The 27,410-nt window shown below is 44.6% G+C and overlaps 1 protein-coding gene across 2 annotated transcripts; it reads right to left on the bottom strand.

Annotated features, from left to right (window-relative positions):
• Positions 1-69: 69 nt before the first annotated feature.
• Positions 70-27,168, bottom strand: Anapc7 (anaphase promoting complex subunit 7). 2 transcript variants are annotated; one of them, XM_076922768.1, is made up of 11 exons: positions 26,981-27,168; positions 22,486-22,672; positions 21,541-21,660; positions 14,686-14,797; positions 13,811-13,964; positions 12,095-12,237; positions 9,344-9,461; positions 5,286-5,482; positions 4,490-4,714; positions 3,157-3,307; positions 70-736 (listed from the first exon to the last, which is right to left on the bottom strand). In XM_076922768.1, exons 1-11 carry the CDS (start codon positions 27,079-27,081, stop codon positions 547-549), a joined length of 1,698 nt encoding a protein of 565 aa, XP_076778883.1. In that variant the 5' UTR covers positions 27,082-27,168; the 3' UTR covers positions 70-546. The 2 variants fall into 2 exon arrangements, with proteins under 2 accessions (XP_076778883.1, XP_076778884.1); XM_076922769.1 differs by lacking the exon at positions 26,981-27,168 and having other exon boundaries at positions 402-736; positions 22,584-22,671.
• Between the last annotated feature and the right edge of the window lie 242 nt (positions 27,169-27,410).

Below are 27,410 nucleotides of genomic sequence, written 5' to 3'. Positions count from 1 at the left end.
ATTTATATCAAACTGTCTAGGCCTACATGGCTGCCTCTGACAAGGAGGAAAAAGGAGTCTCAAAGGGTGTCCACTGTGACATGAGACACCACACTGAACAGTTTTATTAGTTGAACCTGTCCTGTGTGTGGCCATGTTCCCATCATCTGCTTCTCAGGTCGGCCCACGAGGCCAAGTGCTGCCCTGCAGCCAGGAAGCCCAGTAACCGCATCCAGACACCATTACTCTAGGGGAGTGTGGTGTACCAGGACTATGACTCCCAGGAACCAGATACCTCTGACAGGGCCACCCAGGTGCATGTGCCCTTAAGAGGATGGCTCAGTCCTGTATACCCGTTCATAAAGAGAAAACAGCGTCTTCCGCTGGGTATACCAGAACCATTCAGAATGGTGAGTATGCAGCTTGGAACTCCCTCAGTCGTCAGCAAAGCAGCCGGGTAGACATCAGTCCCCACTGCAGCTCGAGGAAAGGGGCAGGGAGCCCCGCTGTGAGCACACTTCCACAGCATCTGTCACTCTAGGAACACCAGGGGCTACCACTGTGCCTTCACTGCATGCCGAACCACTGCTCCTGGTCAGCCCACTGGGCCGCCTCACTGTCGCTGCCCTCCAGGTCCCCTTCTTCCCCACTCCCTTCCATGTCGTCCACATCTTCCTCCTGCGTGGCATCCGTGGGACTCTCCTCCTTCTCCATCTTCTGCATCCCCTCTAGAGACTTCTGGTCATTAGGGTCCAAACTAAGGAACAACAAAACAGAGGAGAGGCCTGAGTCTCTGCCCTGCTTCTTGGGACTGTCACCGAGCTGGCCCAGCAGTGAGGTGTCTAGGTCAGAGATGCTGCAAACAACTGTGGCTTCCATGGCTGGGTCCAGGGAGTCCACCAGGAATGAAAAGGGACAGTGCTCTAAGTTTAGAATCTTTAACGTGAAGGGGCTATAAGGTAGTGGCTCGGTGGTTAAGAGCATTTGTTGCTGTCAGTTCCCAGCACCCGTATGGTGACTCATGACCACCTGTGACTCCAGCTCCCAAGTACCTGATGCCCTCCTCTGGCCTCTCTGGGCACTGGGCCCAGGCACATACATGGTTCACAGATATACATGCAAGCAAAACACTCATCTACATAAAATAATAAACAATTCATTTTAAAAATGGCAAAAATTCTAACTTCACTAGCACTCTGCTGGAGGCAGTGGCCAGACAGGAACGAGTGTCAGGACTCTTAACAGGTTAACAGGAGGCCTGGTGTTCGCAGGCAGGCACAGGACACAGCCCAGCACATCCAGGAGGGAAACAGAATCAGAACACCAAGGCCAGCCTCAGGCACATGAGGAATGCATGCAGCCTGCCTCAGGCTATTCTTCCATGTGTGACACTGTTCAACGTTATACCGAGGACTGTAGGTAACTACAGCCATCAATCACGCTACACTACAGGACAGACTGGAAGCCCTAAGGACAGAGCCAGGACCAACACACTTTTGTCAGTAGCAACTCCATGAAGCCCAGAGCCCAGAATCCTCATTTATTTGGCTACTAAGAAAATTTTAAAAGAAAAAAATAAAGTCCTGGAAACTGAAGCTCAGGCCTTGCACATGCTAGGCAAGCACTCTGTGGCACTGAGGCAAGTCCCCAGCTCAAACAACCTCTTCGCCCAGGCAGTCCGTGGGTCAGCAAATATCCCTAAGGAAACTCACTGCCTGATTTCTCATTTCAGGCCATGCTAGATCCTGTTCCTAGTCAGACAGCAGAGGCTGTAACATCTCCTTTACCCAAACCTTCCAGGACTCTGTCTACACAGAGGCTCCCACACGTTAGCCCAGCCCTGCGACAGCTAGAAGGGTTCTGAGAACTCAGTGTCACTGTGCGCTCAGAGGGGCTGCCTCGGCCAACTCCTGGACAAGTGAACAGATGCTGCATGGACACCTGATGAGGACGGCTCCTTGCCCAGGACACTCTCAAGTCTCAAAGAATCACTTCTGCGCTAAGGAGCACAAATACCTGCATTTCTTACTTACTACACACCAGGGACAGTGCTAAAAGCTTTCTACTGAGCCGGGCGGTGGTGGCGCACGCCTTTAATCCCAGCACTTGGGAGGCAGAGGCAGGTGGATTTCTGAGTTCGAGGCCAGCCTGGTCTACAGAGTTGAGTTCCAGGACAGCCAGGGCTACACAGAGAAACCCTGTCTCGAAAAACCAAAAAACCAAAAAACCAAAAAAAAAAAAAAAAAAAAAAAAAAAAAAAAAAGCTTTCTACTGCATCCTCTGAATACTCATCCAGCCATTTATCTATCTTAAAAATTTATTGGGCTGGAGAGATGGTTCAGAAGTTAAGAGCACTGACTGCTCTTCCAGAGGTTCTGAGTTCAATTCCCAGCAACCACATGGTGGCTCACAACCATCTGTTATGAGAGCCAATGCCTCTTGTGGTGTGTCTGAAGACAGCTACAATGTATTCATATATACAATGTATTCATATATATAAAATAAATAATTCTTTAAAAATTTACATTAAAATAATCAAATGTATTATTATTATTGTGTGTCCATGTACCCACGTTTGTCTGTGCACTGTGGGAAAGCCATGCATGCATGCAGAAGTCAGAGGACAACCTTGGAGTCAGTTTTCTCCTTCAACCTTAACATGGGTTCTGGGAATCAAACTCGGGTCTCCAGGATTACGTGGCAAACACCATTACCTTCTGAATCTTGATACCTCTAATCAATGCCCAATGAAGTAGGTATAGACAAGGAACTAGTTAGTATTTTGACCAAGATGACAGGTAAAACCTGTATTCAAAGTTCAGAATTTAGGTTTTTAATTACTATAGTAGACAGAAAGACAGGAACATACTTAGCAATACTTAGATTTTAAAAAGCAGAATGTAAAATATAAAACAGGCATAACCCTATGAAGTCATGGGGTGTGTGTGGGCAGGCACAGGAGGCCTGTACGAGTCAGCTTGGGTGCTACTCTTACGTGGGCTGGGAAGAGTAAGCATCTATGCTTTAGGGAAATATGTCAGGAGTCAGGAATTCACAAATACCTTCTCTCTCATCACTATTCTCATCCTGCCTTCAGCTGTGGGCACATGTGTTTGCACAACTGTCACATGGGCCCTGTCTCCTCTCTTCACCTCCCCACGGAGGCTGCGCACCTACCTCAATGCTATACTGTACTGGTCCATTGCTTCCTGGTACTCGTTCACAGCTACTAGGAAGTCCCCCAGGATCCGATGCAAGACACAGTCGCTCTGGTTGGCCAGTGCATTTCTCAGCAGAGCAATTCCATCTTCATATTTCTGTTCCCTGCCTACAGAGAAAGACAGTCTTCACTGCTCAGCTAGTGCACAGTCACACCCTCTATGATATGACAACTTTCTCAGAGACATCTTCAAGGTGGGGCTGCAGAGTTTACTAGGGGCATGTGCATGTGGTCTCCATTGGGAAATTGACATGAGTATTGCATCTTTAAAAAACATGTGTCACATTAATTTATATGGAGGGGTGAGCATGCCACACACAGCACACAAGTGAAGGTCAGAGGACAATCTGTGGGAGCTGCCTATCTTGTCACGCAGGTCCTGAGGACTGAATTGAGGTCGTCAGTCTTAGTGGCATCTTTACCCAAGCCACTGAACCTGTGCCCTGAATCTTTAAAAAAAATATTTTTTGCAGACAGGCTATCCTGGAATTCATCTGTAGACCAGGCTGGCCTCAAATTCACAGAAATCCACTTGCCTCCCAAATGCTGGGATTGAAGGCAGAGCCACCACTGCCCAGCATAAATATTTCTTAAACTTAACAAAATAGAAAAAACAAATTCAATTTTATTCCCAAACCAGCAAAAGCACAGGAGTTGATTGTGGATCAGAACAATTGCCCCCCACTTGTGTGATGCCCTGTGCTGCCTCTGGACCCTGGATGCTAGCAAGAAGGCCAGCACCAGATGAGGCCAATGGCCTGGCACTAGAACCCTGAGCCAGAATACACCCTTGACAGCTTTTTTTTTTTTTTTTTTTTTTTAGACTTTAGACAGTGTTTCTCTGTGTAGCCCTGGCTGTCCTGGAACTCACTCTGTAGACCAGGCTGGCCTCGAACTCAGAAATCTGCCTGCCTCTGCCTCCCAAGTGCTGGGATTAAAGGCGTGCGCCACCACCGCCTGGCGCATCATATAATCTTATGAATACGCCAGAAGCAAGAACAAAATTAAGATGTCCAGAGAGCTCAGAACCATTCAAACTGACTGAAGTCTGCTGTATCAGACTAAACTAGTTCAAAACGAAACCAGAGATGAACTCAACAGCTACCAAGTGATGTTAGCTGGTTTAAACCAACTCAAGCAGATCTAAGCCACATCTGGCTGTGATATATTTATACACATATAAAAAGCACCTCAAGCAGGCTCAGACCTGCTCAGTCATCTGTAAGCTTCAGGGAGGAGATGAGGGTGTCAGGGTGAGGACGACTGAGAACACACACGTGTGGCACTCACTGAGCAGCTCTGCTTTCTTCACCACGGCCTTGACGTAGTCCGGCCTCTGCGCTAGGGCTTTATCTAACAAAGCTTTGGCTTTCTCCTGTGTTACGGGATCTTCCAGACACACGGTGGCTAACAGGGTAAGTGTCTGAGCGTTTGCACCCAGAGTTTTGTAAACATTGTTGGCCATCACCATTGCCTCTCGAATGCTGTTAGAAGCTAAGTAACATTCTATGAGACCTGAAAAACAAAGAGCAGAGCTGTCAGAGGACAGGGTGGCCCCACAGCCCCTCCCTGTGCCCTGGCCCTGAGCTGCACCCATCCCCCAGTGCCTCCCTCCATTCTAGAGTTCTAATGAGCTGGAAAGAACAACCCAGCAGCTGTCTTCCTATATAGGCAGATCTCTCTTTTTCCCACTGTCACATTTCTCTCTTCAAATCTGAGCTCATCTTCCTGTTACGAGACAGACGCTGGAGCTTATTTTAAATTCCTATAAAAATGTTTTAGAGGAACAGAATCTTGTAAGAACTATTTTAGTGTCAGTGACTCAGTCCCAAATGTTGCTAAACCTGGCACAGCTCTGCTGGGCCGCAGTGACTCCCAGTCTCAAAAGAAATATTAACAATAAAAAACATTTTAAAAACCAACTCATCTATCAGTGCTGGAGAAACTCAGAGTTTGGTTTTTACAGCTGCTTTCCCCCAGCTGCCATGTCTCTGCTACACAACAGAGCCAGCAAGCTCCGACCAACAACCCTTCCGCCTGCTGCAGCTGTCAGGCCTACAGCCACACTGGAGGGTACCTGTCTTACCTTCGTAACAGTCCAAGCGACAAGGAGCAAGCCTTATGGCCTCCCGAAAATGTATTATCGCTTCCTGGACTCTCCCCATGTTTCTCAGTGCTGCCCCTTTGAGTAATAAAGCTTGGACACTGTTGCTGTTCAGCTGAATGGCCTTGGCACCTAAGTACAGGGCCCGAGAGTAGCGTTTGCTGTAGAAGCTGTGGCATCTAAGGGAAAAACACAAGTTATCTGAGAGAAGCCTCTGAACAAGGTTTAACACCAGTCTGTGTAGAGAATTTCTGGAACCCTAGCACCTGGGAGGCAGAGGCAGGAGGATTTCTGAGTTCAAGGTCAGCCTGGTCTACAGAGTGAGTTCCAGGATAGCCAGGGCTACACAGAGAAACCCTGTCTCAAAAAACCAAAAACAAACACCAAAAAGCTGTCCAAATAGCTCAAATAGTAAAAGTGCTTGCAGCCAAGCCTGATGGTTCATCCCTAAGACTTACACTGCACTCTTGCTAATTGTCCTACGACTTCCAAACATGTGTGTCAAGTATTGACACAAGTGTTTTTAGAAAGCTTCATCCACAATCAGAAGTCTGTATATGCTTCTCTGAGAAAAGACCAAATGGTGGATGATGCCAGTGTATCAGGAGGGCCCCAAGGACCCAGAGAATCAGGATTAGGAGGCAGAGGTGGCTTCCAAGAATTCAGCAGTAGTCTTAGGGGCCGAGGTCATGGTCAGGGCCATGGTCAAGGCTGAGAGGCTCATGGAGGTAAAGCTGAAGACAAGGAGTGGATGCCTACCACCAAGCTGGGCTGCCTGGTTAAGGACATAAAAATCATGTCCTTGGAGGAGGTCTCTCTGTTCTCCATGTCCATGAAGGAGTCTGAGATCATTGACTGTTTCCTGGGTGCATCCCTAAAGGATGAGGTTCTGAAAATCATTCCAGTGCAGAAGCTACTGGGGGACAAGATTGGCAAGCTGTACACTGTTCCATGCAAGGTGACAGGCCACTGTGGCTCTATGCTCGTGTGTCTCATCCCTCCCCTCAGAAGCACTGGCATTGTCTCTGCTCCTATGCCCAAGAAACTCCTGATGATGGCCTGCATAGACGACTGCTACACTTCAGCCAGGGGCTGCACTGCTGCACTGCAACCCTGGGCAACTTTGCCAAGGCCACCTTCGATGCCATCTCCAAGACCTACAGCTACCTGACCCCTGACCTCTGGGAAGAGACTGTGTTCACCAAGTCCTTCTCAGGAATTCACTGATCACCTTGTGAGGATCCACACCAGAGCCTCTGCTCAGAGGACCCAGGCTTCAGCTGTGGCTACCACATATGATTTTTATACAAGAAAAATAAATGAATTAAGTCTGTTTAAAAAAACAGAAATCTGTATATATGATCGCAGTTACAAATTATGCTAACAGCTAGGACCCAGATATCAGTAAAGCAAAACAAAAACAAACATAAGCCAAGTAAAAATTAATCTCCAGAAGGGGCCTCAGACAGGTGTGGTCAGGCACCACTAATGTCAGTACTTGGAAGGTGGAGTCAAAGGCTCAGCTGTCAATGTGCAGTGGAGAGGTGAGCAGAGTGCCCAGCTACCAGTGGGTTCTATGTCAAATCCCCTTCCAGAGGGGCCATGCAGAAGAGGTCAGAAATAATTTAAGAGGGAGAAATCTGGGAGGCTTGGAGCAAAACAGTGTCCTCTGAACTTAATAGACGGCTGCCCTTGAGAGCCTGCACAGAGCCAACAATCCAGTGTGGAAGGGAAGGGCTTCATGAGACGCACCCCTAAGTAAGGACCCATGGACAGCTGGCGAGGAAAGGAGAGCTGTTTTTTTAAAGACTAACTCCTGGTTGACTACTACGCTCCAGTGAACTGCCCCATACCCAGAAGTAAAGGAGAGTACAAACTATAGTCACAGGGCTAGTAAATAAAATATAAAATAAGAAAGAGGATGCCCAGGTGGACCAGTAGGAGGCTAGAGGAGTTTGGAGTGAATATGATCAAAATACAGTGTACAACCTTATCAAAAAAATTAAAAAGAAAAAAAAAAAAAAAAGAACCATCAATTCAAGGCTAGCCTCAACTACACAGTAGCCAGCCATAGAGTATATGAGACTGTTTCAAAAAAAAAACAAAAAAAACAAAAAAAAAAACCAAGGTCCAGCCTAGCATAGTGATACACATCTTTAATCCCAACACTTATGAAGCAGAGAAGGATCTCTTGTGAGTTCGAGGCTAGCCTAGTCTATATCAAGTTCTAGGAATACACAGAGAGAGCCTGTTTCAAACAACAACAGTAGTAGTAGAAAGAAGACGAGGAGGCATGGCAGACAGCATCCTTGCAAAGCACTACAATGCAGCTCTGCTCTAAGGCCACCACCTTCAGAAGCCGACCAACGCCAAATGTAGCTACACTGCCAGCATCAAGAGAAAGTGTACCTGGAGCGCCAAGGCACAGAGGACATACTACTAGGACCTAAAAACTGTCTATCGAAGACTAAGACATGGATTCTGTGGAAGAACAACACCTAAATCCAAGGGCTCAGCTGCTGAAGCATCCAGTTCACCTTGAGGATTTCAACAGTCATAAAACAAATGTTCTGGTTTAAAAACAAAACCAACTAAGTCCAACATACATACACAAACAGAAGCACACACAGAGATACACGCGCACACACCCTGACAAATCTGAATATCACACACAAAATTATCCAAAAAAATTAAACAGAGAGACCAGAGGCAGGCTCAGCAGTTTGTTCCCAGGACACAGACAGATTACAACTATCTGTTAACTCCAACTCCAAGACTCAACAACCTGTCCTGACCTCCACAGGCACTGTACATCTGTACATACCTGGCACATACTCACACATACAGGTAAATTTAGAGAGAGAGAGAGAGAGAGAGAGAGAGAGAGAGAGAGAGAGAGAGAGAGAGAGAGAGAGAGACTCCTCAGTGTTTTTGTTCTTGAAGAAGAAAACCCCAGTTCCATTCCCACATGGCAGCTCACAATCACAGTAACTCAAGGGACCGTGACCATTCTCCTGGGCCCCTCTTCTGACCACTGCAAGCACTAGGCACTCATGTGGCGCACAGACACACATGTGGGCAAAACATCCATACACATTAAATAAAAATCTTTAAAAAATAAAAAAAGATACATCGCAGGACCAGAGGGACATCTGAGAATGCACTCATGATTTCACCTGCTGGGTGTGAGGCCAGTGCTGACAGCCCCCACCCCGAGAGAGTCCCACTAGACACAAGGCACCCACTCTGTGCCCGACCCTGGAAGCAGGTTCCTTATCCTGGTCTCCAAATGAAAAGATTCGGGTGAGTCAATAAATGCCTGCCCAAAGTCACAGAACCATCCTGCTTTGAGTCAGACTTCATGACTTATGATTTCAACTTACACTCTCTCTCAATTCTTGTTTTAAAAAAGAGTCTTAATTGTGAGGTCCTGGCTGACCAGAACTTGCCATGTAGACCAGGGTACCCTGGAACTCACAGACATCTATCTGCCTCTGCCTCCTGAGTGCTGGGACTAAAAGCCTGCACCACTATGCCTGGCTCAATTTATAATCATTCATTCCATCCATCCATCCATCCATCCATCCATCCATCCATCCATCCATCCATCTATCTTGTTTTGTTTTTCAAAATAGGGTTTCTCCATGTAGTCCTGGAACTTACTCTATAAACTAGGCTAGCCTCGAACTCACAGAGATCTGCTTGCATCTGCCTCCAAGTACTGCGATTATAGGAAAGCACTACACTGCACAGCTCAACTGATATTCTCTTAAAGAGAAAAAAATCTCTTTTCAAAAACAATATTAAAAAAAAAAAAAAAATGGGGAGGCTGGAGAGATGGCTCAACAGTTCAGAGCACCGACCACTTTCCAGAAGACCTGAGTTCAATTCCCAGCAACCACGTGGTGGCTCACGACCATCTATAATGGGATCTGATGCCCTCTTCTGGTGTGTTCGAAGAGAACGACAGGGTACTTACATACATAAAATAAATAAATAAATCTTAAAAAATGGGGAGAAAGGAGAGTGAACACCCATACCCAGAGACCACCCAGGGCTCGGCATGCTGATCAGAAATGTTGAAAAGGCGGCAGCCAAGGTTCTCCACATCCTCCAGCCGGCCTTCTCGTGCCAGGAGGTAGCCATAAACATCCATCCCTGAAAGAGAGGACACAGTAGTAAGAGGCTTCTCTATCAAAGCAGGAAAAGTCCTCAGAAAAGGCAACGGAGAGGCAGGAAAAGTGGATCAGAGGCAGGAGTACTTCTGGCAGAGGGCCTGGGTTCAGTTCCCAGCACCCACACACACTGTGGCAGCTCACAAACACATGTAACTCTAGTTCTAGCACAAGTGACTACTTCCTCTTCTGGTCTCTGTGGGCATGGTACACACACACACAAAGGCAAAACACTCACATATAAAATTAAAGAAAAAAAGTCTGAAAGGGGTCTGTGAAACGACTGTGGGTAAAGAAGACTGTCACTGAGCCAGATGAGTCAAAGTTTAGTCACCAGGACCCACATGGTACAGACAACCACTTCCCAAAAGGTGCCCTCTGACCTACTATGTGCACACATATAATTAAATTTGCAAAAATTAAATAAATGTGTGGAGATGTAGCTCAGTTGGTAGAGTGCTTGCCCAGCATGCATACAGCTCAGGGTTCAATCCCAGCACCATATAAATTGGATGGTGGCATGGGCCAATAATCCTAGCATTTGGGAGTTGGATGCAGAAAGAGCAGAAGTTCAGGGTCAATCTCAGCTACACAGGTAGACTGAGGCAGACTGGGCTACATGACACCTTGTCTCTAAGTGACTGAATGAACAGCAAAACTATCCAAAACAAGAAAGACCCTCTTCTGGCAATTGTGGGCTTCTGCACACACAGGCTGAATATGAACTTGCAAGCACACACCACACACATAAAAGAATGAGAGGCAGCCAAAGGACAGCAGGTCCTATGTCATAATTTAAAACGCCGGTCAGTCATGTCAAGAACTGTCTGTCCCTAAGTCTGCAGTATGGTGAACAGCAGCCCAGAAAAGCCATCACATAACTGTTGGTATTTAAAGAACTCTCAGCCCCCAGTACATGCTTACTATGCTAAAACTGCCCAGTCTCAAAAATAGATGGCCTATGCCCTCAATGCTGTAATTTCTTTCTAGAAGGCCAGACAAACTCTCTCCCGAGCCCCTTCCATTTCTCCCTCGTGGTTTATGAGGTCCCACAGTGGCTCCTACACACCCCTCCCTACCATCCTCCTTCCTCTCCACCCCTTCAAATCCCCTTTCCTCTCAGAGCAAGTTCACAGCCACACTCCTGCTAGCCTGGGCCTGGGCCTGAACAGCCAACACCGAGCTACCAATGCCACCAGGCTAGCATTCCTAAAACACTAAATTGTTTTCCTCTCTCTATATTTTTTCTTTTTTGTTGCTGTTGTTTTTTTCCAGGTAGGGGTTCTCTGTATAGCTGTGGTTATCCTGGAACTCACTTTGTAGACCAGGCTAGCCTCAGACTCCCGAGTGCTGGAATTAAAGGCTGGCTTCTCTGTTTCTTTAGTTATAGGTCTTTAGTGGTAGGTCGAGCTTGAACCTTTGGCTCCTTTTTCTAACTTCCATGTGCTGAGATTAGAAGTGTGGTGTGCACAGCTTAGAAAAAGGAATGCATACCAGAGGGGTAGAACTGTACAAACATATACTCTAGATCTGTTCCCACACTCAGTCATCCTTTTTGTTTGTTTGAGTCAGGGTTTCCCTGTGTAGGTAACCTTGATCTCACAATCCTGCTTCAGCCTGTTAGAATTATTGGTCACTTATTCTTTAGAATCTAAAAGCCTATTTATTGTCCTGAGGCGTATTTTTCTGGTGACCTCTGTTGGGTCTCTACAGATTCCACTTCCCTTCACTCCCCACTGGCTTCTCCAGCCCCTGTGCTTTGCTCCTCCCCTTTGCTGATGACACGGTAACTACCTCACCCTTACTCTACATCCATTCTCCTACTTCCTCATAATCATACTAAGGACACAGTAAGACCACAGTTCCTAAAAGGATGGTAGGGTTCTGCAGATGCCATAAGTCAGCCACATCATAAATGTATTAACTCACAGGGAGTTGTCACAATGCTCCTTAAAAGAAAAAGACTGAGCAATGGTCTGTGAAGAGAAATCAAATTCATATCAAAACAACCACTCAGAACAGAATTACCTAAGTGTTAAGACACATGCCAGGACGGGAGAAAGAACTACTACAGTAAGCCTTACAAAAGAGGCTTGAGAACCAGGAGCAGAGCTGGGCCCTGCAACAGTACACACCTGTGAGCCCAGCACTTGGGAGGGGAAAGCAAGAGAACCAGGAATTCAAAGCCAAGTTCAAGGATAGCCTGGGCTACATGAACTGTGTCTTCAAAAAATAATAAACAAGGGGATAGAGAGATGGCCTTGTCCAAGGCCAGCCTGGTCTACAAAAGAGAGGTCCAGGATAATCACAGCTATACAGAGCAGTCAAGAGCAAGCACTGTTCTTTGTGGATCCCAACACCCACATCAGAAGAGTCGTAACTCTGACTCCTGGGGAATCCAATGCCTCTGGCCTCCAAGGGCACCTGTCCTCACCTGAACGTACAGTGTACACACACACACACACACACACACACACACACACACACACACACACACACAGACACAGCCTAAAAACAATAACAAGGACCAAGAACCAGCACCAGGTGCCAGTGCCATGCTCAGCCTTTCCCCTTAGCTGCCTTTTGCCCCTTATAGTGTCTCCAGCCCGAACTCACCTTTTATCAGGTAAGGATCCAACATCTGTGCCTGCTCAAACTTAAGGACCGAGTTCTTGTTGTCTCCTGCTCTGAAATACAGGTCTGCCAGGCTCCCCAGCAGGTCCACATTGTCTCGCAGTAAGGATTTTTTTTCTAGTGAACTTAAAAGATAAATACTAACCCTTAGAGTCTGTTACAATCTGTTTTTAGTCATTGCCTCTGGGGTGGGCATACAGATGACATACTTTTCTGTATGGGTGAAATTTTTCATAAAAAGGTTTTTTGGGGTTGTTTTTTGAAGTAGGGTCTTATACTACATTATCCAAGTTGGCTTTGAACTCATAATCCTCCTACCTCCACCTCCCAAGTCCTGACATTATACACGGGCACTACAACTCCTAACTATAATAATAATTAAAGAAACTTTAGTAAGTCAGTGAGATGCCTCCAAAGGTAAGAGCAGCTCTTGCCACCAGGCCTGATGACCTGAGTTCTATCCCTGGAACCTACGTGGTGGAAAGAGAGAACTGACTCCCACAGGTTGTCCTCTGACCTCCACACAAGCACAAGTGCCCACGTACAACAAATAAATACAAACCTCATTTTAAAAACTTTTAAAATGACTTAGGTACAATGGACTTTAACTTCAGCTTTAAAAGTTACATAGAGGTCTGGAAGATGGCTCAGCAGTTAAGAGCGTCAAGGCGGCTGCAAAGGAGCTAGATTCACTTCCCAGCACTAGCAGAGCAGCTTACACTGTCCATTACTTCAGGTCCAGAGAATCTGATGCCCTCTTCTGGCCTCTACACTAGGCATGCGCATGCCAAATAAACAACTTGCAGACAAAACAATCATACACATGAAATTAAACACAATATTTAAAGTTATGATATTTTATATATACATATCTCAAATATATCACTTAATATCTACAAAAAACTTTGTAGTTATAATTTTCCTTTTCTTTTTTTGAGACAAGGTTTCACTATAGAGCCCTGGCAGGCCTGCCTCAGCCTCTTGAACACTGAGATTAAAGGTGTGCACCACCACATCGAGCACTGTTATAATTTTTAAGAGGACAACAAAAATAACTTTTAATATGGCATTCATAAGTGATAGGTACTCATGACAGACAAGGAGGTAGGAAGGTACATGATAGATGGTAGGTAGGTAGGTAGACAGACAGACAGACAGAGACATAGATGATAGATAGATAGACAGATGCAGCTTTTGTTCCTAGAACTTTGCTTGAATAAAAAGAAATCCCTAACTGTAAAGAGCTATAGCCTATGTCAGGTATACAATAAACATGTCTACCAAGTCAAAAAAGTCATGAACATGACACCCTCAGCAGTTTGCTCTTTAAGGAAGGCCATCTTCACACGAACAGAGCAGAACTCAGTCCAGCTGTTCATTTTTAAGGTTCCAACAGTTTATTACATTTGCAACCACTTAGTGCATTAGAAAAAACATAACCAAAAGACAGCTGATGCAATGCCAAGCAGTAAGCAGCAGCTAGCTTTTCTGTGACCAGATGTATCACATCTCTATAGTCAAGGAACAGGCCAAGATCCTTAAACTCGGCCAGGCTTGGAGGCTCATGCCTATAGTCCTAGCAATTAGGGATGTCCAGGCTGGAAGACTGAGGCAACCTGGGCTATGCAGTAAGATGTGACATATCTCAGACTGTGCTTCCCACCAAAATAACCACTGAGTTGACATCTTGGCTCTCACCAGATGGTGTTGATTGCTCTCGAGTTGTCACCAGTGTGCACAAAAGCATACGCTTTAATCCACACAGACAGCCAGTCCAGGTTGGGCACAGTCTGGATCACATTCATCGTCATTGATGCCACCTCTGCGCCTTTCACAGACAGGGATAACAGACCTACCGAAGAGCAAGAGAAAGGTGAGGCAGAGCATCCTCTTCTCAGGGTGCAATCAACAACAGGCTACACAGGCTCCTTCCCTCCTCTAAGCAAGATGTATACGACTCAAAGAGGTCAGAGTCTCCAGCATGCTAAAGCATGTGCTGTCACTCAGCTGTACCCCTATCCCTAAAAGACAGCTATCCCTCTCTTTCATAACTAGCAGTATTCAGAATGGTTTTTTTAAAATCTTTTTATGTATACTAGTACACTGTAGCTGTCTTCAGACACACCAGAAGGGGGCATTGGATCCCATTATAGATGGTTGTGAGCCACCATGTGGTTGCTGGGAACTGAACTCAGGACCACTGGAAGAGCAGACAATGCTCTTAACCACTGAGCCATCTCTCCAGCCCTATTCAGAAAGTTTTAAACCTACTCTAGGGGCTGTGAAAGCCGCTCAGTGGTTAAAAGCACTTGCTTTTGCAGAGGATCCAAGTTTGATTCCCAGCATTCACATGATGGTTTACCACCATCCCATAATTCCAGTTCTTGGGGCTCCAATGCCCTCCTCCAACCATTATGGGCACTAGACACTACATACATATAGATAAAATCCTCATTCACATTAGGATAAAATTAAAATCTAAAAACGCCGTACTCCATCTAATGCAGTCATAGTTGAGAACTATCATGTTTGACTGCAAACATCCCAGGCACCAAGCAGAGAACTTTCTGTACCTAGAATGGCGTCAAGGGCCAAAGGGCACTGCCGCAGGACCTCCTTATAGCTGGTTACTGATGGGCGCTCCTGACCAGCCTTCTTGTACAGGTTTGCCAGCATCATGTTTATCTACACAGAAAACAGAGGACAGTAAAGCGAGTGCATCTGCAAAGGACGTGCCTCACCATGAGAAGCTCTGATTTTGATTCCCAGCTACTATTTCTGCTTCCTATTAGAAAAACCAACCCACAGCCTGTAAAGATAAAGACTGGCTCTTCAAAACAAAGTATTACTGTCCTTGTTTTTCTTAGCCATGTTAATCCTCCCAAAACACCTCCTAATACCTGAGCCAAAGATGCTGCCTCTGGGACTAACATGGACTTAAGAAATGTTCCAGAAATTTTAGGTACATTAATTTTTGTTAAGGTGAATGGTCCCAAAGTACTCAAGCAGATATATTTTAAGGATTTCTTTGCTTTGTTTTTGAGACAGGGTTTCAGTGTGTAGACCAGGCTAGCCTAGACCTCATTAAAGACCCACCTGCCTCTGCCTTCTAAGAGCTGGGATTAAAAGTATGTGTCACCATGACTGGCAAAGATTTTTTTTTTCTAGAAAAGGTCTTCTCTGTGTAGCCTCAGCTGCTGTGGAACTTGCTATGTAGACCAGGCTGGCCTTGAGATCCTCCTACCCTGCCTCCCAAGTGTATGTGTGTGTGTGTGTGTGTGTGTGTGTGTGTGTGTGTGTGTTCATGGGCATGAGTGTGGGTGCCCACTGAGGCCAAAGGCATTGGATCACCCTGGAGCTAGAGTCACAGGTAACCTGAGTGCTGGGAATTGAACTCAGGTCTTCTGTGTGTGCTCCTAACTGCTGAGTCATCTTTCCAGGCCAAGCTAGTGTCAATACTATTGCATTAGAAAGTGAAACACATCTTTTATTTTTCTTTATATGCATATATGTGTGTGTGTGTATGGATGCCTGTAGAGGCCAGCAGAGGTGGAGGACCTCCTGGAGCTGGAGTTACAGGTGGGTGTGAGCTGCTGATGTGGGTGCTGGGATCCAAACTCTGGCCCCAGAAGAAGAGCAAACATTTAACTCCTGAGCCATCTCTCAAGCCCCTCTTTTGTTTTTGGTTTTATTAAACAAGATCTCGTGCAGCTCAAGCTGGCCTCAAACTCACTGCACACCTGAGGACGACCTTGAACTGCTGACCTTGCCTCTACCTCCTTGTATCCTGTGCAGGATACAGGCATGTACCACTACATCATCTGGCTCTTTCTTATTAGCAGGCTAACCTCAAACTTACAGCAATCCTTCAGCCTCAACTTCTTAAGTGCTGGGAGTGAGCCATATGACAGTATGGCATGAGCCACAACGCCCAGCTTAGAACACGTGACATAGCCATTTAAGAATCAGTTAAAATGAAAATACCTGGCTTCTGACAGAGCAATAGCTGGAATTTGGCCCAACTATCTAATTCAACTCTGACTCACCAGAACTGTCTACTCACCAAACTGAGACAAAAATCAAACTCAAAATGACCTCCAAATGTAACAATGACTCAAATAGAAACTACATTATTTAAAGTAAGTGAGATAAGACATCTGTGTTTCAGTAAAATATAAATAACTTTCTGTTGGTGGTGGTTTGGTTTCTTTGTATAGCTTTAGCTGTACTGGAACTATCTCTGTAGATCAGGCTGTAAATACCTGAACTTGTCTGTAGACCATGCTAGCTAGCCTCCAACTCACAAAGATCTGCCTGCTTGTCTTCTGGGTGCTAAGATTAAAGGCATAAGCCACCACCACATGGCAAGAAAACTTTCGTTAAAAAACTTACTTCTATACCAGGTATGGTGGAACATGTCTATAATCCCAACACTGGGGAGGCAGGCTCAGGATGTCTCTACAAGTTCAAGGCTGACCTGGGCTACATATTGAGAACCTTGTCTCAGAAACCCCAAACCTGGGAGTTAGAGCGTGCTCAGTGGCTGCGAGCTCCTGCTGCTCTTACAAAGGACCCAGGAGTGATTCCCAGCGCTCACATGCTGGGTTACATCCATCTGTGATTCCATTTCCAGGGAAAAGGATACCCTCTTTTGACCTCCAGGGGCATCAAGCACACATATAGTCCACACATATGGTGTACACACGCACACACACACACACACACACACACACACACACACACACACACAGGCACCGGTAGCACACATCTTCAGCTTTAACCCCTGCATCCAGGAGGCAGAGGCTGGTGTATTTCTGAGTTTGAGGCCAGCCTGGTCCACAGCCAATACTAGGACAGCCAGGACTATAAAGAGAAATTCTATCTAAAAAAAACAACGAAAAATAAATTTTTAAAAATAGCCAGACAGTGATGGCACATGCCTTTAATCCTAGCACTTGGGAGGTAGAAGCAGGCAGATTGATGCGAGTTCTAGGTCAGTCTGATCTATAGAGTTCCAGGACAGACAGTGCTAACACTGAAGAACCATATCTCAAAAAAAAAAAAAAAGAAAAAGAAAAAAAGAAAAAAAGATAGACATAATTTTTTTTAAAAAATGAAAGAAAATGCAAAAGAAGGACCCTAAAGTGATACTCTTATACTAGGGCCGATACCTCAGAAGGAGAGATTAAATACAAGCTTCCTCCCTGATGACTTGTCATTAACAATCTGATATTATTAGATTGTTAACAATAATACCACCTGTCTCAATAAACATCCCAACTTATTAAGTTATTCAGCCTTCACCTTGGCTTTGTTGTGCACATGCATGTGAAGTCAATGCTCAGGGTCTTCAATTGCTCTCCCTCCAAGTTACATGTTGAGGCAGGGTCTCCTGTTGAACCTGGAGCTAATAGGTTAACCTGGGGCCAGCCTGCTCTGGGGATTCTCTCTCTTCTTGCCAAGTGCTGGGTGTAGGGGGTCAGCCAGTTTTTAAGTAGGTGTTGCTCCTCTGCACTCAGCTCCCCACACTAGTACAGCAGTTAGTCTATACTGACAATGGTCACTTTGAAACAATGAGTTCTAAGCACTACCAAGGGAAAAGGTCAGTTCTTCATTTTAAAAGAACATTAATCCGGAAAACTTTAGAGCCCTGTTCCACTATCTGTCAACAATCTTCAGTTCCTAAGAAGGAGTAAGAGATATCTGCTAGTATTTGGCCTTAAAAGATGGGAGGTTTGCCAAGATACAATAATCCACTCCTGTAACTTTCCTTTAAAATGTGAGGAACCATGTGGCAATATTTAGCACATATTAATAGATGTTTAATTAGATGTTTTGATTTACTTCCTTTTCTCTTACATAGACTTGGAATCCAGGTAACTCCCTAATATACAAAACAACTCTAATTATGATGGCACATGCTTGCCCTGGCACCCAAAGTCCATCTACATGACAGATGTGCACACTGACAGACACAGACTCTCAGCCTCTCTCTCTCTTTTTTTTTTTTTTTTTTTTTTTTTGTTTTTTGAGACAGGGTTTTTCTGTGTAGCCCTGGCTGTCCTGGAACTCACTCTGTAGACCAGGCTGGCCTCGAACTCAGAAATCCTCCTGCCTCTGCTTCCCACCACCGCCCGGCTCTCAGCCTCTCTGAGAATGATGGCTGAAACATTAAGTATTGGAATCCACAGAGCTGAGAGGTTTTTTGGTTGCTTTAATTTAACCCAGAGTTCATTTCAAAGTACCCAAGAGGCAGCTCTCAACATTTGTAACCCCAGTTCTAAGGCATCTAGAACCCTCCTTGGCCTTCCACCGGCCCCAGGCAGACAAGTGGTACACAGACACATGCAGGCAAAACAAAACACTCATACACAGAAAATAAAAATAATATTTAACCAGGAAGTGAGCAGTGAGTGGGATATAAAATGAATAAGTAAAAGATAAATAAAAATAGAATAAAAAATATTGAATTAATTTTTACTGTTCTTCTAAAGTGAACAATGGATAGACACCTAAATTATTACTGTTTACAAGACAGATTGTCATCTGTTCCATCTTTTTTTTTAAAAGGAACAGTACTTTAAACAATAGTTTTACAGCTAGGAGTAAAGTGAGTGGCAACATGCTTGCTTGGCATGCACAAAACTGTAGGTCCAGTCCAGAAAAAAGAATAAAAGATAAAGGGTTATTTTTACATCCATGAACTTTCTGGATTTTTTACAAAGGTTAACAAAGAAAATGTTACTGTTGGGCTCAGCGGGTAAGAGCACTGACTGCTCTTCCAGAGGTCCTGAGTTCAATTCCCGGCAACCATAAGATGGGCCACGACCATCTGTGATGGGATCTGATGCCCTCTTCTGGTGTGTCTGAAGACACATATATGTGTACTCACATATATTAATAATTAAATAAAAAAATCTTTTTAAAAAATGACATTGTCCACATTAAAAATCAAAAATATGCCGGGCAGTGGTGGCGCACGCCTTTAATCCCAGCACTTGGGAGGCAGAGGCAGGCAGATTTCTGAGTTTGAGGCCAGCCTGGTCTACAGAGTGAGTTCCAAGACAGCCAGAGCTACACAGAGAAACCCTGCCTTGAAAAACCAAAATAAATAAATTAATTAAAAAATAAAAATTATAGATTGCTAAGTTGCCCTCGCTGCCAGTACACATATGTCAAATGTCTAAACTCAGAATGGATGCCAGAGCTTCCAGTTCTAGTTGAAGGCACACTCGTTAGTTACTACCCTACCAAATTAAACAAATAGATATTCTGCCAGTAAGTACCAAGGGATATTATAGGATTTTTTTATATGTATTCATGTGTAAATGCATGCAAATGTGGGTGGGTACATACATGCACATGTGTGGAGACCAGAGGTCAAAGTTGAATATCTACTGAAATAGTGTTTCTCACTCAGACTAGAGGGGTTATAGACATATGCTCCAACAGCAGGTTTTTACATTGGTGCTAAGGATCCCAACATAGGCCCTCAGGTTTCCACAGCAAGCACTCAGCCTACTGAGTCACCTTCCTAGTCCCAAGGGAATCTTGTAGTTTTAACTTTACAAAGGCAGATTAACACATTTAAATACTCCTGTTATCAAGTGAATACACCATTGTACCAACAAATATTAAAAAAAAAGGAAGATGCTTTAAAAAATGTTTTTGCACCTCCAGTACTCTTCAGATCATTATTCCTGATGGAGGAAAATAACAAAAAAAGGCAGATAAACCCCTGATATTAAGAGCATGCATTGTTCTTCCAGAAGACCTAAGTTCAGTTTCTAGCACCCACATCAGGTGGCTTACAACTGCCTGTAACTCCAGATCTAGGGTTATCTGACACCCCTAGCTTCTACTGATATGTACACACACACCCTACACAGACAATTAAAAATAATAAAAATAAATATAGTCAGCTGTAATGATGAACGCCTTTAATCCCAGTACTTGGGAGGCAGAGGCAGGTGGATCTCTGCAAGTCTGAGGCCAACCTGATCTACATAATGAGTTTCAAGACAGTCAGGGCTACATAGTGAGACTCTGTTTTTGGGGAAAAAAAAGAAAAATCTTTAGAGGGCTGGAAAGATGGTTCAGAGGTTAAGAATACTTGCTGCTCTTGCAGAGGACCCAGGTTTGGCTCCCAGAACCCACAATAGCAGCTCACAACCATCTGTAACTCTAGTTTCTAAGTATCTAATGCCCTCTTGTAATTTTTGTGAGCACAGGCACATTGTGTGTGTGTGCCTATATATATATATATATATATATATAGGCACACACACACATAGGCAGGCAGGCAAAATAGTCATATAGGTAATTTTTTTTAATTTAAAAAATAAATCTTTAAAGGGCTAAAGAGAGAGCTCATTGGTTAAGAGCACTAAATGCTCTTCCAGAAAACTCAGGTTCAGTTCCCAACATATCAGATAACTCCAGCTCCAAAGGATCCAATGCCTCTGGACTCTGCCAGCACCTGCACTAATATGAACATACCACACACAGACACACAAATAAAATAAATCTCTTTTAAAAAAACAAACAAACAGGACAGGCAGGAAGGAGGAAAGAAGGAAGGCTAAGATATAGCTGGCCCTCGTGGTGCAATCCCAATTATTAGGCAGGCTGGGGTAGAAAGAGTCAAAGTCCAAAGCATTCTGGGTTATACAGGGTGGTGGTCTGAACAGGAATGGCCCCCATAGTCTCCTGTGTTTGAATGCTTGGCCCATATAGAGTGGCACTATTAGGAGGTGTGGCTTTGTTGGAGGAAGTGTGTCACAAGGGAGTTGGCTTTGAGGGCTCCTATGCTCACACTTCACCTAGTGCAGCACAGTTTCCTTCTGCTGCCTGTGTAGAACCCTCAAGTCTCTCTGTGGCACCATGTTTACCTGGACACTGCCATGCTTCCCACCATGATAAAATGGAGTAAACCTCTGAAATTCTAAGCCAACACCAATTAAATGTTTCCCCATGGTGTCTCTTCACGGCAATAAAACCCTAATGAAGACATACAAGTTAAGGACAGTCTGAGTAAGTTAGTGAGCCTGTGTCTCCAAATGAAATTTTTAAATGCAAGGACAAGGGTTGAGGCTGCTGCCTAATGACACAGTGCTTGCCGAGCACTCCTGAGACCCTGAGTTGGATCTCTGGTATCACGAAACCTAACCAAACACTTCTATATTCTGTCTGTTTTGAAATAGCCTTGACCTCCTGGTTTTCCTGCTTTTGCTTCCCAAGTGCTGGGATTATAGGTGAGTGTCACCACACCTGGCTGAATTCTTAGGGTTCCTTAACGAAGCAAACTGCCATCCGTTTGAACCCTAAGTCCACTTGGGAAAGTTAAGAGTTCAGACTTCTTGAAACACGGAGAACAGAGATGACAGAGCAGGACCAACAAAGATGGGGAAGAGGGCCAGTGGACTTACTTTGGGAGTTCTTTGTCTTGAAGGGATCCCGTCAAGTATAGCAATGGCATCTTTGTCTAGTTTCAGCATTGTATAACACTCGGCCATTTTATATTTCACTTCAATTTCAGATGGAAGACACTAGGAGATAACAAAACACCTTTTGAAATATGATCTCAACAATGTGACAGTTCTTCAAAATAAAAAGAATAATCTTATAAGCTTATAGCAAATTTTTCCTAAATATACAATCAAGAAATGAGAATAAACCCAGCAGTGGTGGCACATGCCTTTAATCCCAGCACTTGGGAGGCAGAGGCAGGTGTATCTCTGAGTTTGAGGCCAGTCAAAAAAAAAAAAGAAAGAAAAAAATGAGAACAAGGTCACCCAAAACCAAGCCACCAAACATCACAGCGGCACTGTCATGATGGACAAGGAGAAGCAACCCAGTGTCCATTAATAAAAAGATGAAAGGCAGTGTGCAGACACCATGGAATACCTAATGTGGTAATAAAAAAGAATATAGAACTGTTTCATTCTATAACCAATCAACTCATCTCTGAAAAAAGTACTTCAACCCTGTCTCTTAATATGTGTATACAAACATATATACATATATACTTATACCATCTGTAATGGGATCTGATGCCTCTTGTGGTGTGTCTGACGACAGTGACAGTGTACTTACATACATAAAACAAAATAAATTTAAGTTTCCTTTAACTAACTAAATAAATAAACAAATAAATATATGTAAACACACACAGGTCAGGCAGTGGTGGCACATCCCTTTAGTCTCAGCACTTGGGAAGCAGAGTCCAGTGGCTCTCTGAATTTGAGGCTAGCCTGGTCTACAGAGTGACTTCCAAGATAGCCAGGGCTCTATAGAGAAACTGTCCCAAAAAACCAAAATAAATGAATAAATGAGTGAATGACAAACAAGTAAGTCTGTTCTCTTTTAATCACCTGGCTCTGTGGAGTAGATGCAGAATTTCCAGTTGAAGGTCGCACCTTTGAAGTTTTACTTAAGGCTTTCTTCTGCTGTAAAGCCATGGTATACTTACTCACAGCGTTGCGGTATTCCTTATCGTGAAAGAGAGAGTCTGCATGATACACCAAAAGCTGGTACTTCTGAGACGGGGAAAACAGCTCACTAGAACATAGAGGAAATAAATCCTACATGGGTTATTTTGAAAATTAGAGAGAGTATCTTGGTGTTGACCTAAGCCTAACACAAAAAACTTCTATCATGTTATCTTGCAATAAAAAATTTAATATTCCTTAAATTTAAGTGGCTTAATGAGAGGTACAACATTTGAATACCATCCAAATATGGCCAAAACATCTAGACCATTATCTTACTGTATTTTGGTTTTGTACAATTTGTGTTTTCTTAATATAGAAGCTAATGACACCTATAAATCAAATAAAATGAACAGATGAAGAAAACATGCTTCCTTCCCATTTTTAAGCCCTTCCATCCTTTTCTGGCTTTTTGAGATGGTGACTCACTCTGTAGCCCGGGTAGCCTTGAACTTACAGCAGTCTTCCTGCTTCTGCCTTGGAAGTGATGGATCACAGAATGGACCACTATGTCTACTCAATAAGACCTCTTAATTTAGCACTGTTTTACATACACCTGTATTAATCTTAGGTTAACATCAAATTTTATGGGTAATATTGCCAAAGGATAGCAATAATTACAAAAAAGCTAGAGACTTTAGAAACAAAATTTACCACTCTGAATTCTTTGTAGAAAAACTCAACAAAACAGGCACCTGAAAACTTCAAATACCAAAGAAAAAAGCCAGTATGAGAACAGAGTTGGAAAGCCAAAATGGCAGAATGAAAAAGGATTAGTCTTAGTAAGTCTTTTTAAAAGAGTCATTACTATTATTTACACGTGTACGTGCACATGTGCATCCTGCTGCCTGGAAGAGAACGCTGGATCTCCTGGTAGGAACTTGACTTGCATGCTGAGAAATTCAAGTCCTCTCCAACTATGGAGCCATCTCTCCAGGCCCTAACGTCTCAATTTTACATACAAACAGCAAACGTGCCAGCACCAGAAGCACTATTACCTGGACTCTCAGGTGTCTAAAGTCAATGTGAGGAAACTCATGTTTCAAACTTTCCTTCCTTTTTTTTTTTTTTTTTTTTTTTGTGCTTCACTCGGAGCCCAAAGCCTCACAAAGGCTAGGCAAGCCTATGCTTTACCCTCAAAAAGATGCAATAATCCTTTTAAGAAAGGTTAAATGCCAAGACACTGCTTTATTTTTGCCCTGCATGGGGTACCAAACCAAGGTCTCTGCATGTTATGCAAGCATTCCATCCATAGCTTTATCTGCAACCCTGGTTACCACTCTTATGTTTATACCTCCAGTCCCACTCCTTCCCAAATTAAGAGATTTTTTTTCTGAAAGGTAAAGAGCAGACTGAGACAAGGAATTCTATAAACAGGTACTTATTTTCTGTTATTATTATTATTTTGTTTTGGCTTTTTGTTTGTTTTGAGACAGGGTCTTACTGTGTAGCTCTGGCTAGCCTGGAACACACTCTATAAACCAGGCTGGCCTCGAACTCAGAGATCAGCCTGCCCCTGCCTTCTAAGTGCTAGGATTAAAGGCGTGAGCCGTCATGCCTGGCCCAAGTACTTTAAACATAGGAGAAGCCAAATGTGGTGGTGTAGGCCTTTAATTCACTGAGATTCAGGAGGCAGAAGCAGGAAGATCTCTAAGTTCAAGGTCAGCCTGGTCTACATAGCCAGTTCCAGGACAGTCAGGACTACAGACACTCTGTCTCAAACAACAACAACAAAAAAGGAGAGATATTTAAAACAAACAAACAAACAAACAAACAACTAGGTACCACTGCCAGGTACCTTATAATCAGTTCTTATAATCAGTTCTAGCATATGGAAGCAGAGGCAGGAGGACCAGGCATTCAAAAAGCTATCCTTGGCTATATAATTAGTCCAAAATCAGCCTGGGCTATGACCCTCTTTCAAAAAGGGAGGTTAGAGGGGCTCAGCAGTTAAGAGCATGTGGGTTTTGCACAGAATCCAAGTCTAAATTCCAGCACACGCATCAGGCAGCTTACAACTCTTTGTAACTCCAGCTCTGACCTCCAAGGAATCTAATGCCCTCTTCTGGCCTCCAAATGCACCAAGCACATAAACATAAAAACCCAAGTAATTACAAGTCTATTAGCAGTCATTCCCTAATCTGATTTCACTTAGCAGAGAGTAATCTATAGTACCTTCTTAAAAAAATAAATATTATGATTATATATGTGTACTTGGATATCTGTGTACATGTACATACAAAAAAAAAATCATTCATAAAAAGTCAAATGTGATAGAACAAGTCCATAATCTCAGAACTTGAAGGTAGAAGCAGGAGGATCAAGAGTTCACCAAGACCTGTCTCAAAATGCAAAACTAAGATCCGTGTGCTGGCTCACTCACCATTTAACTCCAACACTCTGTGGACTCAGAGGTAAGTGGACCTCTGAGTTCCAGGACAGCCAGGGCTACACAGTGAAACCCTGAATGAAGTGGGAAGAAAAGACAAAATGACAGAACATTCAAACAGCAGAGCAGAGGCAAGCATAGCACTGCTTCCTCCGTTTTAAACCTTACCCAACCACCTTCCTTCTCCAGAGAAAACAATTATGCTTTTCATGTATCATTCCAGAGACAGTACTGGGCAAGTATGTTACAATGTATAAACATCTGACCACTTCCCTGGTAGAACAGGATCTTAGGTATCATAGCTTATTTTCAGTGAATACATACATAATCAGGCCTCCCAAGAAGATGTTTTGCTATTGGCCATGCCATAAACCCAAGCCTGGGTCTTATATATGCTAGGTGGGCTCTCCAAGGCTGAAAGCTACAACTCTAGCCTTGGGAAAGCTGTCTCAAACCACTTCACCCACAACTTTTATTCCTTGAGTTTCCTACATAACTTTATACAAGTTGTTTAGCCAACTTGCCCTTTTTGGATACATAGTACTAAAGATGAAACCTATAGTCTCAAACAGTCTAGGTAAGAATTCTACCACTTGGGGCTGGAGAGATGGCTCAGTGGTTAAAAGCACTGAGTGCTCTTCCAGAGGTCCTGAGTTCAATTCCCAGCAACCACATGGTGGCTCACAACCATCTGTTATGAGAGCCAATGCCCTCTTCTGGCCTGCAGGTATACATAGAACACTCATGTCACACTAAGAAGATAGTGACCAAATGATGCATGTGACTAGTAGGTTCAAAGCACACTAATGAAGTGGAGTTGGGGGTGGTGACTGAATTACAGCTGCCCCCACAGCCCTTTGGCTGTCTCATTAGACTAGTTTCAGCCAAGCCAAATGCATATGTCTGCACAGAGTAGAAGACTCTATGGTAATGTTGTTTGGAAGCACCAGACAGTGGTGGACTGCAACAGAAACTATCTCCAATCACAGACAACCAGAATTCAAATCCACTAGCTCCTCTATGTTCTCCAGAGTGTGATCTTGGTCGACCTATTGGAAGTCCCTGTGATAGATACACATTTCCTTAGCACCTTCATTAAGTTCAATCGTGCTTCTGACACGTGGAAACTGCTCTCTCTCAACAGATAACAAGAGTGAAGGGGAAAGATTAAAATGGAGAGGTTCTGGTGGCAGGAGGTCCGTTTAAGAAGAGGCTTCTGAGCTGAGAACGGAACCAGGAAACAGTTCTCAAGTGCGGCCACAGGTGCCGATGCCTGGAGGGAAGAATGAGCTTGTGCTGAGAGCTCGGGCATGAGGAGAAATCAGAGAAAGGAATGAATAGGTTGACTCGGGGAGCCACGTCGGAAGAGTGAGCGATGAGGGGGAATTTTTAAGCAAGGCCCAACCAGGCACTCAAGGCCACAACTGTCCCGTGCTTCATCTGAGACTCAGGAAACGGGGTTAGAAATGTCACTCGGTTGGGAGTGTTTGCCTTGCACGCATGAAATCCCGGGTTCGATCCCCAGCACCACACGCACACCGAGCATGGTGGGGCAAACACCAGCGACCCCAGCTTCTGGGAGGCGTAAGGAGTTCAAGGACTTCCTCGGCTACACAACACAGTCTGTTGCAGGCTAGTCTGGGCTATAGACTAGGTTTGTGGTAAACAAACCAAACCCGTCAATGCACGGAGGGTGCGTCGAGCCTTACAAAAGGCTGCCAGTGTCCTTTTTAAAAAAGGCGCCACTACGCCCGCCAAGGGTGAGTGCTGTCACTCTCGAAAGTAGAGGTCCCCTCCCCACGCCGGAGCCGAACCTCCGTGTCTGGGTCCCCGGGACCCAGAGGACTGTGTTGTTCCTGAAGGAGCCAGTCCTCCGAGACCACCGAGGCCGGAAGAGGCCCTCGCCACCCGCGCAGCCTCAGCGGGACCACACCGTCCTCCACCACCTCAGCCCCGGCTCCCGGACCGCCGCTCCCCGCCTCCACTCACGGGTTGTTATTACTCATGGTCAGCAGCAAGCTGCTGAGGAGCCGCACGTTGGAGTGCAGCCCCGCGGCCGCCATGTCCCGCACATGATCTATCACACTCATCCTGCCCGGCGACACCGTGGCTCAGCAGCAGCTGACAGAACTCCCAGGAGCGGAACCGAGTCTCAGGGAAAGTTCCAAAATGGCGGCGGCGCTGGGGTCCTTCCGGCCCAGGCGCGGCTCCGCCCTCCGGGGTATATAGGTAGCTACGGATGTGCCTGCGTAAAAAGAAGCGGAGAAGGGTTTTCTCCATCCTCTTCAAGGATCAACCTTATTGAGGACTGACTGCACCAGAAGGCATCCCAGTAGGAATTTTCCCAGTAGAAAATCCCAGTGGTTTTGCTGAGATAAAGACAGTCTGAGAAGAATGGATGCCTCTCAGAGGTTAGTAA

Source organism: Arvicanthis niloticus, chromosome 24, assembly GCF_011762505.2.
Source record: "Arvicanthis niloticus isolate mArvNil1 chromosome 24, mArvNil1.pat.X, whole genome shotgun sequence".
In the NCBI taxonomy this organism is placed as follows: Eukaryota; Metazoa; Chordata; class Mammalia; order Rodentia; family Muridae; genus Arvicanthis; species Arvicanthis niloticus.
This window is presented reverse-complemented; position numbering and strand designations above follow the sequence as displayed.

Coding starts and splice junctions, on each gene's coding strand:
- Anapc7 (XM_076922768.1), bottom strand. CDS start 27,081: ATGAGTGTGATAGATCATGTGCGGGACATGGCGGCCGCGGGGCTGCAC. Junction 13,965..14,685: donor GGCCCTTGACGCCATTCTAG/GTACAGAAAGTT, acceptor GCTCTTCGGTAG/GTCTGTTATCCCTGTCTGTG. Junction 9,462..12,094: donor GGATCCTTACCTGATAAAAG/GTGAGTTCGGGC, acceptor CCTCTCTTTCAG/GGATGGATGTTTATGGCTAC.